The sequence below is a fragment of the Homarus americanus genome, unplaced genomic scaffold, assembly GCF_018991925.1.
Source record: "Homarus americanus isolate GMGI-L3 unplaced genomic scaffold, GMGI_Hamer_2.0 scaffold13581, whole genome shotgun sequence".
NCBI lineage: Eukaryota > Metazoa > Arthropoda > Malacostraca > Decapoda > Nephropidae > Homarus > Homarus americanus.
This window is the reverse complement of record NW_024750713.1, coordinates 807,586-827,786: the sequence shown is the minus strand read 5'-3', so window position 1 is coordinate 827,786 and position 20,201 is coordinate 807,586. Positions and strand designations below refer to the sequence as shown.

The 20,201-nt window shown below is 45.5% G+C and overlaps 1 protein-coding gene across 1 annotated transcript in view; it reads left to right on the top strand.

The window, feature by feature from the left end:
* The window catches only part of LOC121854161, a 106,152-nt gene that overhangs the window by 34,736 nt on the left and 51,215 nt on the right, over positions 1-20,201 (top strand). The window contains exons 2-3 of the mRNA XM_042348598.1: positions 5,334-5,415; positions 9,895-9,985. Coding sequence (XP_042204532.1) covers positions 5,334-5,415; positions 9,895-9,985 — 173 coding nt within the window. The remainder of the gene's footprint in view (positions 1-5,333; positions 5,416-9,894; positions 9,986-20,201) is intronic.

Sequence of the window (20,201 nt, the reverse complement as noted above, 5' to 3'; positions counted from 1 at the left end):
TATATATCGCATCATTATACACGCTGACGATGCTAAACTGAGATGTTTATCGTATCGTAATTTGGGGAGGTATACACCTGTCTGTCGAGGTAAAGAGGTCAGGTGTTTTGTGGGTTAAGTCAGGTATGGAGGAACTAAGACCCTCGTGGTATCTGAAGCGACTATAAGCACATTACAATCATTACAATCTAGTGTAGGAATTGTGGAAGGTTTGAAGGTCTCTCTCTGTTCCTGTTACAAGTCTCCAAATCACACGACCTTTATCAGGTTATGTGAATGTTTACCGTAGTTAAGAGCTGATGGTTAGAAAAAATGATAAGTTCTGCTACAACCATAAGTACTAGGGTGAACCATTATTGTGTGTGTGTGTGATAACCCCGGGGTCGTACAGGGGAGGAGCTTGCTACTTACACGTCTGTTTGATAAGCATTTTGTTTTACGCTCGTTCTTAACCTCCGTCAGTGTGTGGTGGTAACACGTCTTCCTTCCGCTTTTCTCTGATCTCGTGAAAAATACAAAAAAAAACCCAAAGATTAAAAGACTTACTGTACACACTATCACACACTATTGTCACACACACACACACTACTGTCACACACTACTACTACCCCACACACTACTACCACAGACATTACTATCACACGCTACCACACACTACTACTACTACTACTACCACCACATACTACCACTTACTAATTGATGTTGAATAGGAATTTTTTTTTATAATTTTCAACACTTTTTTTATTCAATTTTGATTTGTATGTGTGGCAAATAAAACTAAACCAGACCAAATCAAACCCATACACAATGTAGTCTTTGACCTTTGTTTTCTTTAGAGATCAAGTTAAACCCCGGGAGTGAACCTCTCTCTCTCTCTCTCTCTCTCTCTCTCTCTCTCTCTGTCCCTCTTAGTACAGTAACTTCCCCATCAACCACTGGAGGCCATGGTACCCACGCATGCACGCACATCGACTAAACTTACACTAAAACTATTATGGAATCTTTCTCTCGGCATATCCAAGGTAAGGCGAGGTACAGAAAGTTGTGAGAAGGGAAGAAAGTATGTTGATTATATACCCACCTTTCATACAGTATCGGTAATTCCCAGGTGTATATTATAGTATTCCAAGTTAGAAGGTATGTTGGGTATATTTCCACGTTTCATATAGTAATTCTCACCTGTATATTGTATAGTATTATGAGTTAGGATTTTATTGTAGGTTGAGAATATTGTTTCCTCTGCTTCGTATTGAGAGGGTGAGACGGACACAATCGACAGGAGGCTGGTAATTCATCTTAAGTTACCAGTGATGGTAATTTGAGAATGCACACGTAGAGATGTTACTTTTGTTGCCGTCTGTGTGAGAGTCTTATGAGTGCTTCTCCTTCCTGTCATTTGCGCCATAACACTCTACTTGGAGTCTGGCTTTAAGAGAAACCTTTATTCGTGCCATAAAAGAGCGCCAGTGTAAGCAGAAGGTATAGTAACTTGTTCGTCTGGCGTAACGTATTTTGTAGCGTGGTTTGTTTGTGCTTTTTCCTTCCTGCTATTCATTTGTTTTGATTCTGTCTATAGTCTGGTGTTAGGAGAGACTCTTTGTGTGTGTAGACAGTGGAAGAACTTCGTCAATGAGGCACGAGGAGGACGAAAGTTCGTCTGGCGTGGCACCCTGATAAATCACGTTCTTTTTGGGGCTGAGATAAAAACCACAGACGCTACTGACAGACAGATCTTTTGCTGGCGTTGTTCAGTAATGGGATCGATCTTCGTCTTGTATATCCTGGAGAATACTGTCTGCTGCTGCTGTCATCCCCTCGCTCTGCTCACTACACTATGTCTGCTTGATGTTTTGTCTGCGTTTGAATACTGTATACACATCCTACTCCTGCTGACACACTTGATCCTAAATTTGCTAGTCCACACTGATTAGTCCTCAAGTAAAACATAACACTAATGAATATGTCCTATACTATTATCTTCCAGTTGTGTATGAACCTCTGTCCTATGTGGCAGTGAACAGTAATCCCAACTTACCCCTCAACAAAATGGTATACAACGATAGACAGTCCTTAAGAGGGAAATTCTGCTGTGTAACTCTAGAAAATCTACCTTAAATGACGAGTATCTGGGATCATTGTGTACTGTACCTCCACCTCCTCTTCCTTCCTCTACCGTTGTTCACAGTTATGATCAACACACCTGGAGGCGTTACAGCGTGTCACTGGAGACGCTTTGATACCATTGTTTCACCTGATAAAATCCGGATCGTCAATCAAAAACACTGGCGAAATCCGGATCAACAAGAAGAAGAAGACTCACACGGTTATAACATTGTGTGGGAATGAGGCGATAAGGTAGACGATACAGTTACTTTTGTTTTGGTTGTTCATCAGTGTGGGGCGGGAGAGGGGCGTGCTGTTAGGGTGAGAAGGTAGGTGGAGAGAAGGAGAGTTAAATGGAGGGGAGGCGGGTGGAGAAGAGGAGGAAGATGGAGGGAAGAAAGAAAATGAAGGAAATAATGGAATAGCAAAGGAAAAAAGAGAAAAAAATGAAGACGATGAAGAAGGAGAAACAAATTTCGAAAATAAATACAGGAATAATGAAATAACAATCTTACCACAAACGATGAAACAGAGAAGAGAAAGTCTTGATAACAGAGGAGGAGAGAGAAAGTGCAGGTCAATTAAGAAAAGTGTAGAGAGAACAGTGAATGATGAGACACTGAAAGATCCTGATAACGGAAGAAGAAGAAGAAGAAGAAGAAGAAGAATCAGGTAAACTTAAGAATAAAAAACAACAACCACCACCAACAACAACAACAACAGCAGCATAACTAAGAAGAATATAGAACGGAAAAGAAAAAAAATCTACATAACGGATGAAAAACAAAAACAACACCCGAGACACAAGAAAGAAAATATCGAGCGGTTACAGTCACAAAATGTAAACAATGGAGGGGGAGGAGGAGACGCTCTATGTGCTAAAGTGACCAGTTATCCCGGGTGCTGGAGGCGGGCGTCTTGATGCATGGTTAACTTACGCATAGGTTCAGAGACAATGCATGGGGAGTTAAACAAAGGGAGAGAAAGAGAGAGGGAGGAGTTAAGACTTGTAAGGGAGGAGATTAGGGGGAAAGGGAGGGTTCACAGAGGAAATAATTCATGGGTGAGTAAACAAAGGGAGAGAAAGGGAGGAGTTGAGACGTGTAAGGGAGGAGATTAGGGGAAAGGGGAGGTGGGTGGGTAGAAGACACGAATAGAGAGGGATGTAAGAGGGAGTTTACACGAGAGGGAGGTGTGGGTGGGTGGGAGACAAGACCACGAAGAGAGAGAGAGAGAGAGAGAGAGGAGGATGGGAGAGGGAGGTGTGGGTGGTTTGTTGGGAGGGAGGCAGGACCACGAAGAACCTCTACTTAACATACACAAAAGTTTGGGTAGGGCGGTGAACAATGATTGACTAAAGGTTCATTATATTGGGAGGAGGAGGAAGAGGAAGAAGAAGAGTAAGAGGAGGAAGGAAGAACTAGTTGTATTGAAGTTGTGAAAGGAGGAGGAGGAAGACGAGGCGGAAAAGGAGGAGCAGGAGGAAGAAGATGAAGAACAAGATGACGAAGAAACAGGACCTTTAGTCAAATCAAAAGGTCATTAATAACACTCAAGAGACCCTTGTCAGCCCTTATTGGCCCTTATTGGCCCTCGTCAGCCCTTATTGACCCTTATTGGCCCTTGTCAGCCCTTATTGACCCTTATTGGCCCTCGTCAGCCCTTATTGACCCTTATTGGCCCTTGTCAGCCCTTATTAACTCTTGTTAGGTCTCGTTGTGTCGTACTAGCGGGGGTCTGTCCTTCCCTTGGGTGGGGGGAGGTTAGTCCCTTGTCATGTCTATTGTTAAGGACTGTGGACTAGTGGGGGGTGAGGGGGAGGATAATGAGGGGAAGGGGTGAGAGGGGGGGGTAATGAGGGAGAGATGAATGATAATAGAGCAATACTTATCTCCATTTATGAAGAAGAATTCATTAATTGATTTGACCTGGGGATAATGAGGGGGAGGGGGATGACAGCCAGGTGAGGGGTGGGGAGGGGGTGATAACCAGGTGATGGGGAGGGAGGGAAGAAGACTCACCTAGGAGGACGAAGAAGGAGAGGAGATGAAAGTGGGAGAGGAGAAAAGAGATGGAAGAGAAAGGAAGAACAAGGGATTTCTACTTTTCTTTCCTGTTCTCTCTCGAAACCCCCTCCTCTCTCTCTCTCTCTCTACAAGCACAACGCGTTTCCCACAGTCAGATGTGGCTCCAGCAGTCACATGAATACAGGTGTTGTCATGTCACGTCCGGTCACTGTTGTGTTGTGTTACTTCCTGATATAACGTGTAGTGTGTGAGGTATTGTGGCGTGTTATGTGAGCCAATTATCTGTGTTTCGGGGTGTTACGATGTTTAGCGCGTTCTCTCTTCTCTTTCTGTTATTTACTGTTAGTTTTGTTTAGATGTCTGTTCTGTTCTCTTTCCCTCCCTCCCCTTCCCTCCCCTTCCCCGTCCTCTCTCTCTCTCTTTCTCTACATTATCCACCACTTCCTGCCGTCACAATAACATAACGCAACATGAACTGAAAAAAATAAACACACTAATCGTTGGTTTGTCATCCAGCATAACGGACCTACATTATAACAAGACCCTTCACCTGTTATAATATACAGGTAAACCCTATCATTAATGGCCTACATAATACTGTACCGAGTCGAGGAGATACAGTTATTATTTAAATAAAAGATAAATGCACTAATACCGTTAATTATAATTTAGAACAGTTATCCCCCTAATTATCATATAGTCGTTTTCTGTTGACTTTTTTTACTCGTTTTCTTTGATAGTTTTTTTTATTTCCATCTTTTTTTCATCATTTTCGTATTTTTTTCCATTTACATTTTCTTTATCTTATTCCTGTTATGTATTTATTTCCCATTTTTCTCTGTGCATTTTGCTTCCTTTGTTAATGTTGCTTAATAGAGCTGGAAGCTTATAGAGGTCGAGTCTTATAAGATATCGAGGCTTATAGTAATTGTCAAACCACATAGAGATCATAGTCATAGTTGGCCATTATGCGTGTAGCTGAAGGCCGCCACTAAGCTCATGATGACACACTCGTTATATCATTGTGGCTCCGTCAACAAGGTCCCGCCTCTTGATATTTGGGCCAGTGTGTTACATCATGTCCATTGTTGTGTGTGTGTGTGTGATAGTACATGTATACAGACCCCCACACACCTGCTCTACACACCTGTCCTACACACCTGTCCTACACACCTAACTAACACCTGTCTCGTTCTCCCCCAGATCTCAAGAGGGCGCTGCGCATGGAGTCGCCCACACCCAGGCTGAGTGAGTCTAACCTGAAGAAGCTGTCGCGTGGCCTCAGGTAAGTGTGGCCCAAGAAGTGGCCCGAGGAGGTGAACTAAAGATGTCTTGCTTAGAGAATGGCCAAGGATGTAATCCAGAGGATGGCCCATCCATACCCTCAGTAAGTGGCCATATAGGGTTGCCGTAACCTAAGGGGTGTTGTGTGGCCCAGGGGGTGGCTCATCAAAGGGTGATTTGGACAAGGGATGTGGTCTAAAGGTATTCTGGCCCAAGGGGTGACCAAGGGGTGATGTGGCCTAAAGGGTCGTCTAAAGAAGATAAAAAAAAACTTATAGGGCAGACCCAAGGGGAGGGGTACGTGGCCTGGGGAAGATGTAAGATGTGGGGGGGAGGAGAGGGGAAGGGGGGAGGGGTTACGGCTAGGGGAAGATGAAAGATGGGGGGAGGAGGAGAGGGGAAGGGGAGTCAGGAGACGCGGTACCACAAACGAGTGTAGTGTGGCCCTAGAGCGAGAAAAGTGGCCCACTGTATTTTAAAAATGGCCTAAGGAGGGGGAGGCGGGGGTATAAGAGTGTGGCCAGGTACCTTGGTATTAAAGAGAGAGAGAGAGAGAGGAAGTGAGACAGACAGGCAGACAGACAGATAAGGGAGAGAGACAGGGAGACAGAGGAGGAAGACGAGGAATAAAGTAGTGCGAGAAGATAGAGATTAATAGAAAGAATAATAATAACAACAACAACAATAGATAAGAGCAAAATGGATAGAGATAGAAGATGATAAAAGAGTGTGAAGAGAGACAGAAAGAGACAGAAAGAGACAGATACTTATACTTACATACATACATACATACATACATACATACATACCATGAACGTAACTTTCTAGACATGGCTGGGATGAAGGGAGTCAGCGGACATTTGCAAGAAGTATTGATGACGTTGGGTAGATGGTGAGAGGGGAGGGAGGAGGAGTGGGAAGAGGAGGAGGGAGGAGGAGGAGAGAGCTGAAATATACACACACACAGACAGACAGAGAAAACGAGAGAGGGCAGAGGTGAAGATGCTGTCCCCTCCCCCTCCCTCTCTTCCTACACCCTCTTCTCTCCTTGAGGTACTTCCAGTGACCAACCCACAAAACCCGTCACTGACACCCCTCTGCTGACCCCTCCTTCCCTTCCCCCCCCTCACCTTCCACATCCCTCTCCTCACCCCACCCTCAGCCCCCCACCTTGTCGTTAACCCCTTCCCTCCTCCTGACTGCTACTTTAACTATTATGATGTTGACCTTGCATGAACTAAGGTCAAAGGTCAATCACCCCAAGAAAGTCATATATAGACTAATAAGGTCACTAACAGGTCATATGGTATTGAATGAGGAGACAAAGTTACAGACGCTTGTGAATGTTGGCTTCTCTTATCCTTAACTAAACATATATACCAATAAATGTTGAATGTGACGACGGAAAAGACTGTGAAACTTGTTGTAAATCCAGATGACATTAATGACTCGTAAACACACACTTACTGTAAGGCCTCGTGAAGTCACTCGAGTCTGTAGCGTGTTTACAAAGTCCCTTGGTATGTTAATAAAGTCTTTTGATGTTTTTTATAATTTTTACAAAGACACTTGATGTTTTATTATGTTTACAAAGTCTCTCGATGTTTTTATGATGTTTACAAAGATCCTTAATGTTTTTGATATTGTTTATAAAGACACCTGATGTTTTTATTTACCTAAACATCATCAAGGGACTTTATAAACACCCTGGAGCGTAACGTGTGGCTGGGCTGGGCTGGTTGTCTCTCCAGAGAAGCACCTGCCTACTCGCCCGGCCCGGCCTGCGTCACCCTCTCCCTCTGGCAATAGCCGAGTCTCCATGCCCTCTGGTGGCTCGTGCCGAGAGACTAACAGCCCAGGTAGAGGTGTTTGGACAGAATCCCAGTGGAAAAAAATCCATAAGACAAAATATCCACTAGGCAATAAAATAGAAAAAACTCACTGGACAAAAAAATAACACTGGACAAAAAAAAAACACAGATCAAATAACCCCATTGGACAAAAAACCCACTGGACAAAAAGCCTCACTGGACAAAAATACCACTGGACAAAACCCCCATTAAGATAGCTCTCTCTAATTATACCATGTGCAAAACCCCAATGGCCGACAACACTTAAACACCTCTCGTGAAACTCATTACCTGCGTATCTGATTTACAAACACCTTGGACACCAAGACCCTGAGAGGAGAGTACCTGACAACACCTAAACACACCTGACAACACCTGTATACACCTGACAACACCTATACACACCTGATCAGAAGAAAACATTCGCGTCACTGACCTCGAGAGAGAGAGAGAGAGAGTGAGTTGACCTTCAAAATATCTGGCCAAAAAGTGACCGCCAGGTAACACTGAGATGACCTCCAGGTACACACACACACACACACACACACACAGGTAGGACGAGATGCCTCAAATCCTCTCACTCACTCACTCACTCACTCTATCTCTCATCCAAACCCTGTTGTAGTCTTTCTCCCTCACTCTCCCTCACCCTGTTACCATTCTCTCCCTCTCTCTCCGTATTGCTTATTCCTCACTCTGCCTATTGTATTCATCTTCTTCCCTTACTCTCCTTCACCCTACTCTCTTCCTTCTCCCCTTTCCTCATTCCCATCCTCCCCCTGTCTACCTTCCACACCCCTTCCTACGAGCCTTCCATCCCATCAACACGGACCATCTTCCCTTCACTCATTATCTTCTGTCCCATCAAAATCTTCCTCCTCTATCCCATCACTTCCCATCACTATCCCTCTTCCTTTCCTCCTTCCCCTATTCCATCACCTTTCATCACCCTCCCCCCTTCTCCTTCTCATCACCCTCCCCATTCCCATCAGCCATCTGTGCGCACCCTCCCATTCCCTCTCCCCCTCCCATATCTCCCCTTCCCCCATCCATCTTCCCCCTCCCCTAGTAAGGAAGGGTTAGGTACTGGTCACTGATAGGGCCCAGTCTCACCAGTACCCGCTCGGAGCATCACCCAGTAATACCCAGTACCGAGTGATTCCTTGTGTTCTCCCTCCCCCTCCCTCACCTCTACCCCAGGGTCAGAGAATTCAAGGTGAGAGAGAGAGAGAGAGAGAGCGAGAGAGAGAGAGAGAGAGAGAGAGAGAGAGAGAGAGAGAGAGAGAGAGTATTCTAGACAGACACCTGGCGATATATCGATACTGCAGACAGACAGACAGACAGACAGAGACAGACAGAGAGACAGACAGACAGACAGCGCCAAATGATCCGTGTTTCTTAAGCAGCGGACAGCCACCCTAACTTAACACCACTGGCCAATTTAAAGGGCTGTTACATCATGAATTTGCGGGAAGGGGGTGCTGAGTGACTTCCCTCCCTCCCCCTGGGCCTCTTTCAGCGTCAGGAAGGAGGTCGGAAGAATGACTCCCCTTCCATTCCTCCCTCTTTCCCCCGCTCCTCTCCTTCTTCTTCTCCTCCTTCTGCACCCTCCCCTTCTCCTCCTTCCTCAATTCCTCCCCCTTCTTCCATTCTCCCTTCTGCACCTCCCTCCCCCTCATTCCTTCCACCTCCCTTCCCCTTCTCCACCTTCCTCCTTGCCACCATTCCCCACCCTCCTCTCCCCTCTCCCTACTCCCATTCCTCTTCTCCCCACCCCATCCTCCTCCACGCTCCAACTCCCCCCGTAAAGATTTTGTGGCTTAAACAAATTAGAACAACAATTTCCGGGGATTTTGTGGTGGAAGGAATGTTTTTTTTTTACCTGACGGCACCACGGCAGCAGTACGTGGTGGGGAGGCTCCTGGGAACAGTTACTGAGGTGGAGGTTAGGTTAGGTTTTCCACCCACATAGGTCTCTCTGTCAGTCTTACAGAGAGAGAGAGACAGAGAGAGAGTCGAAGAGAGAATGGAAGAGACAGACAGACAGACAGACAGACAGACATGAAGCTTATAACAACAACATTGGTTCTTACATGACTAATTACAAAGACTTTACCTGTATCTAGATGGCGTGAGTCGGTTCCTCATACCTGTGTGGTGGTTAATTAGGTATACGGAACAGGTGTGTGGTGGTGTTCTAATTGAGTCATTATGATTATTTTTATGATTATCCCACCCCGTGATAATATATAGTGTAATACAGGTAATGTGATGGTAAGTCTGTCTGTCTCTCTCTCTCTCTCTCTCTCTCTCTCTCTCTCTCTCTTTGTTTACCATTTAGGAATACCTGTGTTGTAATTACCTGTCTTGCAAGGTGTACACTTCCCCACTCGACAGACTCCCATCACCTGTGGTAGTAATTAGACACCTGTTAGAACTCCTCTCAGTGTTACTATCCTGTTACGTCGGCTGGTGTGTCGTCCAACAGCTATTTTGTGTACCTGTAATGTCATCTGTTTGTGTTTACGTGGTTGTTTGTTTGTTTACGTATTAATTTGTATTTGTTACGTAATTTTGCTTCTTTAGGTGTGTTTGTGTTTGTGTTTGTTTACTTGTGTCGTCTCCCACAGGTCGTCCAAGAAGAGTCTCCACTCCGTCCACTCTGCCCTGGAGACCAACAGCGTCCCTGATGGCCAACTGGGAGGACGCTCTGTCTCCTTGGTGAGTACCTAACCTAACCTCACCTCACAAACCTCACCTAACCATACATGTATCTGGTCACTGCATGTTGCTGTAGTTGCTTCCCATCCTCTTCACCTCAACGACAAAAACGAACGAACTTAACCTAAAAAAATTATCGTGGGAAACTATTATTTTCTTTTTTAACGTTTGGCAAATTGTTGTGTAATTAGTGGTGTTGGCTGAATTAAGACGGTGGGGGAGGGGAATGACGTTGTGGTGACGCATTGGTTCTTATTCTTCAAGACTGAGTACGTTAGATTGCTTGTTTTAATTGATAGATGGATGGATAGAGATAGATAGATAGATAGATAGAGCATAAAACTGGTGAACAAAATATGCTTAGAGTAAGTCTATGGGTTAAGTCTATCACATGTCATTCATTTTTATTCTCTCTTCCTTCCTATCTCTCTCCTTCCCTCACCCACACTCACTCGTCCATCCCTCTATCCTTCACCATCACTACCACAACCAATTCTCCATCCCTCAATTCCTCCCTCACTTCTCTCTCCCTCACCACCACCATTGTCCCTCCCTCACTCCCCCTCCACCCCTGGCTTGGCTGGTTGGCTGGCTGGCTGACTGACTCGACTCTGTTTTGTTCAGCATCTTTCCCGTTATATTCATCTTACCTGTATATGCTATTGAGTTAATGACCCTCGTAATTAACCTGGGCTTATTATCTCTCTCTCTCAGGGATCAGACACACTAGAGACTTTCTTTTAGGTGGTGGGGTACTATGTATGTATGCATGTATGTATGTATGTATGTATGTATGATCCTTAGGTTAGGTTAGGCATATGAACATAAGAGTGGAGGGAACTGCAGCGACCCTATTGACCCATACTAGACAATCCCGTTTACACCCAACCTATGTTTGAAGCTACCCAGTGTATTCGAGTATGGTTGATTAGGAATAGGTTAGGTTAGGTAAGGAGGGAGAAGGAAGTGAAGGAGGTAGAAGGAAGTGAAGGAGGTAGAAGGAACTGAAGGAGGGAGAAGCAACTGAAGGAGGTAGAAGGAACTGAAGGAGGGAGAAGGAACTGAAGGAGGTAGAAGGAACTGAAGGAGGGAGAAGCAACTGAAGGAGGTAAGAGGAACTGAAGGAATGAAGAAGTTCGTCTGAAAAACTGGTCTGACTGATGATAATTTTTTTTTGTACTGAAAGTTTCCTGAATGAAGGTCACGGCTGCCTCAACTCACTGGAATTTGTCGCTTGAATCAATTTATTTTAATTTTTTTTTTATTATTCGGGGTAAAATTTTGTGTTGTTTTCAATATGAAGTTTGGTTAGGTTAGGTTAGCGTTAGTTTGGTTACTTTTGGTTAGGTTAGGTGAGTTTTGGTTTGGTTTGCTTTGGTTAGGTTAGGTTAACCTTCCGTACCAACTGTGCCTTGAGTCGATGTCATGGTGTGATGTCACGGGTTGATGCTGTATGGTGATGTCACGGATTGATGTCACGGGTTGAGGTAGGATAATGGGGGTGATGGAGGCGTGCGTGGGAGAGTTCACCACTACCACCTGAGCCTCCAGACACAGTTAAACACCAGAGTACATCACGGGATCAGCAGGTCACTGTGTGTGTGTGTGTGTGACCTAATGCCACCGTGTAGTACCGTGTAACATCGATAGTAACGAGTAACACCGTGCATTAAGGTACCATGCAGGTATTAGCGGCTAGTTATCGGTCTGGCAGGGCTGTGTGAGTCTGGCAGGGTGGTGGGGGCCTGGCAGGGTTGTGTGGGGTCTGGCAGGGTGGTGTGGGTCTGGCAGGGTTGTGTGGGGTCTGGCAGGGTTGTGGGGTCTGGCAGGGTTGTGGGGTCTGGCAGGCTGCTGTGTGTGGGGTCTGGCAGGGTTGTGTGTGGGATCTGGCAGGGTTGTGGGGGTCTGCAGGGTTGTGTGTGGGTCTGGGCAGGGCTGTGTGTGGGTCTGGCAGGGCTGTGGGGGTCTGGCAGGCTGTGTGGGTCTGGCAGGCTGTGTGGGTCTGGGCAGGGCTGTGTGTGGATCTGGCAGGGGCTGTGGGGGTCTGGCAGGTTGTGGGGTCTGGCAGGGCTGTGTGGGTCTGGCAGGGCTGTGGGGTCTGGCAGGGCTGTGGGGTCTGGCAGGGCTGTGTGGGGTCTGGCAGGGCTGTGTGGGTCTGCAGGGTTGTGTGGGTCTGGCAGGGTTGTGTGGGGTCTGGCAGGGTTGTGTGTCTGGGCAGGGTTGTGTGGGTCTGGGTTCAGCCGTTGGGACCACCGCGAGATAGGATCGTAAGACCTCCCGACGTCCCAGCTGATAAATGGCCCAAATTAGTCAGCTTATAAATGAGGCTCCTAAGAGGGTGAGCCAAGTAGCGTTTGTGCTACTGCCTCACCTCCACGCCCTCACTACCACGCCCTCACTACCACGCCCTAACCTCCACGCCCTCACTACCACGCCCTCTCCTCCACGCCTTCATCCTCCACGCCCTCACCACCACACCCCACACCCTCTCACCCCTACACCCTCACCCCTACACCCTCACCCCATCCCCCACCACCACGCCTTCAACTCCACGCCCTCACCACCACGCCTTCATCCTTACACCCTTGCCCTCGTCCATTATTATACATCAGTCAGCCATACCTTCATGTTTACCGTCACGTCTGAACAAAAGTGTCGCTTAGTTAATGAAGTACAAAATTTCCCCGTGTTAATGGTATATTGAGAGAGGCCTAGAGAGAGAGAGAGAGAGAGAGAGAGAGAGAGAGACTCCTTCCCTCCCTAAACCTGGACGTTCTATCGATAATCTTTACTAATTCTTATTTCATCTTCATCTACATACTCTCCTTCCATAACCTTATTGAGGACAGTTAAGGCAAATAGTAGAAAATACGAAGGTGACAAAATAGGGAGGGACAGAAATCGGGTGGCGATAAAAATTGTGAATAACGTAAAAAAGTTTGACGTAGAAAATGGGCCCAATAGACAACGTGAATTAGAGAAAATGGATCATGATGCTTCATACTGTTGGAGGGGAAACTTTAATATTGAATGTTTATAGATAAAATGTTTTAATTATACGACTGTTTTTAACTTTTACATAATGTGGTTGATGGTTTAGGAGAGATGAGTAATGATAGTGATTTATGGTAGGTATGTAGCAGATGTGGGCAGGTGTATGACAGGTGTGGGCAGGTATATATGACAAGTGTGGGCAGGGAACGCCGCTAGAAACTGACCATGCATGAAGAACTGATGTGGTGGTGGGCGGGGGAGGGTTATTGAACAGTTCTTAGGCACGTCTCTCTCTCTCTCTCTCTCTCTCTCTCTCTCTCTCTCTCTCTCTCTGTTACAAGTAGAGAGAGATGCAAGTGTCCAAGGTATTTTGACCGTAACTGTACAAGGCTTTAAACAATAGGAGCCTCTGTTGTAAAAAAAAATGCAATTATCACCTTGAATGCATTTTTGCTCTGATAAACTCTCTTGTTCTCGTGTGTGTGTGTGTGTGTGTGTGTGTGTGTGTGTGTGTGTGTGTGTAAGTAAGTAAGACATGGTAGTGTGTGAAATAATGTGTAAAGTCTCGATGTATCCTGTCTTGTATCTTGTTTCGTCCTATCCTGCCTTGTCTTATCTTATCTTGACCTACCCTGCCTCGTGCTATCCTGCCTTGAACCACTCACCCTCGCCCTATCCTGCCTCGTCCTACCATGCCTTGACCTACCATGCCTTGACCTACCTTGCCTCGCCCTGCTTTGCCTCGCCTTACATTACCTACGCATACCCTTGTCTTAACCCATCCCATCCCTTCCATCCTTCCTATCTCTCCCTCCCACACACCAGGAACACTGATCCCCTATCCTGCCTGGCGCCTGAGGTTGACCCCGCTGCTCTCTCTCACCGCCGCGCAGTCCCTTAGAGCGCCCTGCCCACTCCACAACAGCAACCCCGTGTCTCTCTCTCTCTCTCTCTCTCTCTCTCCCAACTCTAGTCTCTATCCTTCCCAATACTATAATTCTCTTGATGTAGGTTAGGTTAAGGGTCGTTTGCTCACGTAAGGGGCTGGTAGATTAGATTAAGTACTATTAAGTTAGTAGCTGTTAGGTTAGATTAGGACCTGTTAGGTTAGGTTAGGTTAGGTTGGAGGTAAGTAAGAGGTCGTGCCCTCCAGCCTCTGACAGTGATATGATAATACTTGAGAAAAAAAGTAAAAAAAAAAAAATAAGAAATTGTATCCGACAACAATGCGATTCGCTAACCCGAGAGGATTGTATGAATGTCTTGTCTTGTTCTCACTCACTGGTTGGGAGCGAGGAGGAGTGAGAAGGGGTAAGGAAGAGTGGAGGGGTGACGAGGAGTGAGAAGTGGAGTGGAGGAGTGAGAAGTGTAGTGGAGAAGAAAAAGTAGTGGAGTGGAGAAGTGGTGTGGAGGAGGAGGAGTGGACTGAGAAGAAGTGGAGTGGAGGAGAAGTGGAGTGGTGAGGACGAGAAGTGGAGTGGTGAGGAGGAGAAGTGGAGTGGAGTGTAGAAGTGGTGTGGAGGAGGAGGAGTGGTGGTGGTGTGGAAGGGAGGAGGGGGGTAGTGGAGGGGGTTACAAAGGTGCCGCTGACTGGGATTCATTACCTGACGTGGCCACAGTAAAGGTATGTGAGTGGTCATGTTTTCTGCTCCGGCCGTCACCACCACCACCACCCCATGGATGTCCAGTGACTCGAGTCTCCTCCCTGACGTCTTATTTCTCTCCCTCACTCTATACTCCCTTCCTTCATCCATCCTCATCATCATCATCATCATCACCGTCATCATCATCACCCAGTTCCTCCTCAATTGAGTAAGATCAGTTTTATCCCATTGTTCATATACTTTCCTGGTGAGACTACCTGTTTCTCTTCCCTTCCTTCCCCTGCCTTATTCTCCCCTTCCTTCCCCTCCCTCACCGAGTTATTACCCCAGTCCCCTCTATAGTCTACACCCTCCCATCCCCCTCCCTGCATGAGCACCCTTTCCGTGCCTCTCCTCTCCTGAATAGGGCATGACGCTGCTGCCTCTCCTGAAGGTTATTGCCCCTCTCACGGTGAAGGAGGAGCGGTGCCGCCCTGCCAAGCTGATGCCGCCCTCCCCCACGCCCTCCACACGGCTCACTTTACCCGCCCCACGCCGCCCGCGCCTCTGGACATCAACGATAATATCAGCTTACTAATCAGGAAGCTACTTGAGACCCACGATATACCCACGATATACCCCCACAGCCCACGATATACCCCCACAGCCCACGATATACCCCCACAGCTTACGATTTACACCCCACAGCCCCACGATATACACACAGAGCCCACGATTTACACCCCACAGCCCCACGATATACACACAGAGCCAAGTATGAGGTATATTTCAAGGGCGTATGATGGAGTATATCGGTCCAAGTATGCGATGAGTTTATTAGGCGAGTCTTAAGATATACTGTGTACCTGTGAGTCTATCCTTAATAGATTATATGTAAGTAATATTTCACCTTTATGGAGGCAATGACGCGACCACTACACCCACAGACTTTACCTGAGCTTTAGTACACTACACATAATTAACCTGTGTGTGTTATTATCAATTTAAAGTCACTGTCTGTATTTATGGCTTAAGTAGATAGAGATAGATCGATAGTAAATTCGTCATACAAATATATATTAAGTCGGCATCTATATACAGTAGACAATACGGGTATACAGTGTGTGTTGGCAACGCATGTATACAAACATTAAATCGATTATAAACCACAAAACTACTATATACTTATATCAAATAGATCAAGGAATAAACGTTATTATTTTTACCATTACTAACTATCAACATAATGGAGTTTATATAAGAAATGAGAAGGAAAAATATAGCTTAGTGTCCCCCTCAACCTTACTGGGCACACCCGTTTTCTCTCGTCTCGCCTCCTCAGGGTGTAAAATGATCCTAGTCACTCTGCGATCAAAGGCCCGAGAATACTTCACGGTTCTTACATTGTCTGTAGATTATACTCAAAGTTGATGTATTAACCATCAGCAAGATAGTGTTTTATATATATATACGTTGGCCTCACACCACTAGTTCTTAAGACTTCAGAGTCAGTAAAGATTTGTTCTGTGTGAAGTGCCACGAAACCGCAGAACTACAAAGATATTCATGAAAAAAATTATATTATATTTCTTGGACTGGTTTTTCCCCCACCTAAAATTCAACCAGATTAGATTGAATTTATTTGCAGTCTCTTTTATTTAATGTTTTTCTTATATTTCATTGTTCATTTGTTTATTTAGTTTTTGTTTAAGATACGACAGTTGTAAAGAGAACCTGGCTGCTTGCTGGAGTGGCGGTAGTGTTTTGTTATGTTGATTTCACGCTTCGGAGATGTTACGTTTTGTAAAAGGGTGTTTGGTATGGAAAAATTACACATAATTCTTTCTGTAACACTCATCATGCAACACCACTGTACTCGGGCAAAAACCATGCAATACGGTAATCAGGCACTGCAACACCATACCACCAGGGTCAGGTAAGAGGGTGTGTGGTAGGTAATGATCAGTGATGACACCTTGAGAATAATTACAGGTATGAGGTGTGACAGGTGTGATGATTTATGGCTAATTGGTTAGATAAAGAAAATGGGTTAAATGGTTTATGAGTTTTCTTTTATTTATTTTATTGGGGGACTCACTTATTCAGGAGGCGATAATGACTGTGTGACGTTGTATGCATGAGGAAGAAGGGAATGGGGAGATAAATGAGAAAAGGAGAATGGAAAGAACAAAGAGAGGTCGAGGAATATGAGGAAAGAGAGAGTTAATTTATTCCTCACCATCAACACAGTGGAATTAGTTATGTCATAGTTAATTGAAGGTGTGAGATTAATTTAGAATACTTTCTATTTTACTAATTAATCTCAAGGGTGTTTCTTATTTACGACTAGTAGAAGATATTCGATCGTTAAATAGCTACATAGTTCGTTAAATAGCTACATCGCTGCAATATCGTAATAGTCGAAATAATGAGATTTGTTTTATTATGAAGAGGTGAGTCAGTCCACCAACTCACCAACTTGGCTGAGCGGGAAGGTCCGTCGACGTCCAGTTCAGATGATGACAGAAAACGTACAGTGACCAATTTGATTTGTAAGGGGTGACTATACCTTTCTTGCCGGGATGGGGCATACGTACTTCCCCACCACCTGTGTTACTTCCCCCACCCCCCTGTGCTGTGTTATTTCCCCACCCCCTGTGTTACTTCCCCCTTCCCAGTTACTTCCCACCCCCTGTGTTACTCCCCCACCCCTGTGTTACACCCCCTGCATTCCCCCACCCCTGTGTTACTTCCCCACCCCCTGTGTTACTTCCCCACCACATGTTTTACTTCCCCCACCCCCCTGTGTTACTTCCACCCCTGTGTTACCCACCACATGTGTTACTTCCCACCACCTGTGTTTCCACCCACCCTGTGTTACTTCCACCCCTGTGTTCTTCCCACCACATGTGTTACTTCCCCCACCCCTGTGTTACTTCCCCACCACCTGTGTTACTTCCCCACCCCCTGTGTTACCCCACCATGTGTTACTTCCCCCACCACAGCATTTCCCCCACCCCCCTGTGTTACTTCCCACCACTCAGGCATTTCCACCACCAGGTACTTCCCTTTCCCCTGTGAGAGGTAGGAGAGGAGAAGGAAAATATGGAGGAGAGGGAGGAAGGAGGAGATGGAATGTATTACGTAAGAAGAAATTAAGATAAATAATATAAAGAAAAATTAGAAAAACGTTGTTGTCTTGAGGGTAAAGTCTCTCTCTCTCTCTCTCTCTCTCTCTCTCTCTCCTGTTCTAACTTAAATATGTAATGAATGTCACCCCACCTCTCTCTCTCTCTCTCCTGATGAAGGTCGGTGCCGCAGGAGGTGTGGTTCATGGCGTGTGTGGAATAACATGTCTTGTTGGTAATTTGCATCTTGCAGCTTTTTCCACGAGTTGCAATAAGAGGGTGTTTATGACCTTGTGTGTGTGTGTTATATAGATCCTTGATATTAGGAAGGTGTGTCTGTCTGTCTGTCTGTCTGTCTGTCTATCTATCTGTCTGTCTGTCTATCTATCTGTTTGTCTGTCTGTCTGTCTGTTTATCTATCTGTCTGTCTGTCTGGATCTACCAATATAAAGTACATTCTCTAAATCATTATGGATCAATATACTGTATACTGTACAGGTAACTAACTCTGTCCTTGGAGTCATTAACCTGCTTCAACTGAGTCGAAGCTTCGAAACCCACTATGAACCACCTGAACAAATCCCTATCAAATAATACCCAAAAAAAATGAAACCTCTATTTTTACGGACCATATTGAGAGGGAAATCCGTTATATCGAGGGGTCCGTTAGGCTAGTCTAGCTAAGGTTAGATCAGGTTAGGTAAACATCTTGTTGTATCCAAAACATTATGCTCAGGTTCAGTACGAGTATTACATTGGTATAGATACACAAACCTCTCCTTCACGTGCGAGTCAGGTTTATTACTGGTCCTTGTGTGGTTATGATAGCAAGATATACATCACTCCAAGACGGGTAAATTACCGTCTAAAAGCTGTAATTTAGACGGAGTGGTCAGATGGTTGCGTCACGATACGTCTCGATCATCAGGTGGGGGCGAGGGGGTTTGTGGGGGGTCTGGAGAGGCCGGAGGGGGCAGGAGAGGGGTGTGGAGGGGCGGCGTCGGCGGCCTTGGGTCACCTGTTGACTGTAGGTGTTGTCTCTAATGCCTCGCCGTCATCACCTTCCTCCTCCTCCTCCTCCTCAGTCCTACGTTGTCTGGTGTCCCGTGTGTGTGTATCGCGGTGAACTGTGTTGCTCTCTTGGTGTGTGTGTGTGTGTGTGTGTGTGTTCCTAGTGCCATTGGATCATTTATACCAGTGGTGTGAAAAAAACAAGTGATATATGTACTGTAGTGGTGCCAGTGGTGTAGAAAAGACCATTGGTATAGACTAGTGGTTCCAATGGTGTGAAAAAAAGTGGTGTACCTATAAAACTTTTCCCAAGGGTGTGTGTGTGTGTGACGGTCTTGTTACCTGAACTGTAGTGTTGCGAGGAGTGAGGTGACCAGTGTTGTGAGGAGTGAGGGGGTCCTGCCAGGGGTGAGGTGACCAGTGTTGTGAGGGGGTCCTGCCACGGGTGAGGGGACCAGTGTTGTGAGGGTCCTGCCACGGTGAGGTGACCAGTGAGGGGGTCCTGCCACGGGTGAGGTGACCAGTGTTGTGAGGGACCAGTGTTGTGAGGGGGTCCTGCCACGGGTGAGGGGACCAGTGTTGTGAGGAGTGAGGGGGTCCTGCCAGGGGTGAGGTGACCAGTGTTGTCGTGATTTATGCTTGTGAGATAAAGGTCTTCTTACCTACACTAACTTAACCTCACTTTAACTAAGACACGTTGTCCTTACCTTAACCTAACTTGACCTTAACCTAACTTGACCTTAACCTAACCTAACCTTATCCTTACCTTAATCTAACCTAACCTGGAAAATTTTTTGCTGGGAATTTGTCTATTGGAAATATTTCAGTTGGTTTTAAAAGTGGAAAAATTACTGTTTGCTGTGATTTTTGTATTTGGGGAAATAGTTTACTGGGATTTTATCCGTTTAGAAAATCATCCAGTGGTATTTTTGTCTAGTAGTGATTTTGTCCATTTACCGCCGTGTTAAACGAGTGACTGGAGCCATTACTAGTGTTATATATACAAGGACGGTGTAGGTGTAACGTGTACTTACCTGGGAGAAAAAACATCTTTATAACAGGCAAAATAACTACTTATAAACGTAACACCATTTATCATGTTCCTAATGTCGGATCACATGAAGATTAGACACCCTAGTTTATTTTACCTGAAGATTAATCACTCCAATGCGACCTGTTGGGTTAGGTTAGGTTAACATTAGGTTAGGTTAGGTTAGGTTAGGTTAGGTTAACATTAGAGTGGTTAATCGTCAGGTGATATAAGCCAGGGTGGTCTAATCTTCAGGTGATCCCCCAACAGTTATAATTTTTAACCTTAACAATACGGAGTTTTTTCTCACCCAACCCAAGTACCGTTTTCTTTCAGCTGAACCAACAACCATTTTCTTTTATTAGGACCAACAACAATATATTTTTCAGTCAAGGAAAAAAATAATATATACCAACACTATATTTTTCTTTTAAGTGTCTGTGCTTGTCATGCCGTGTCTTTCTCTTGTT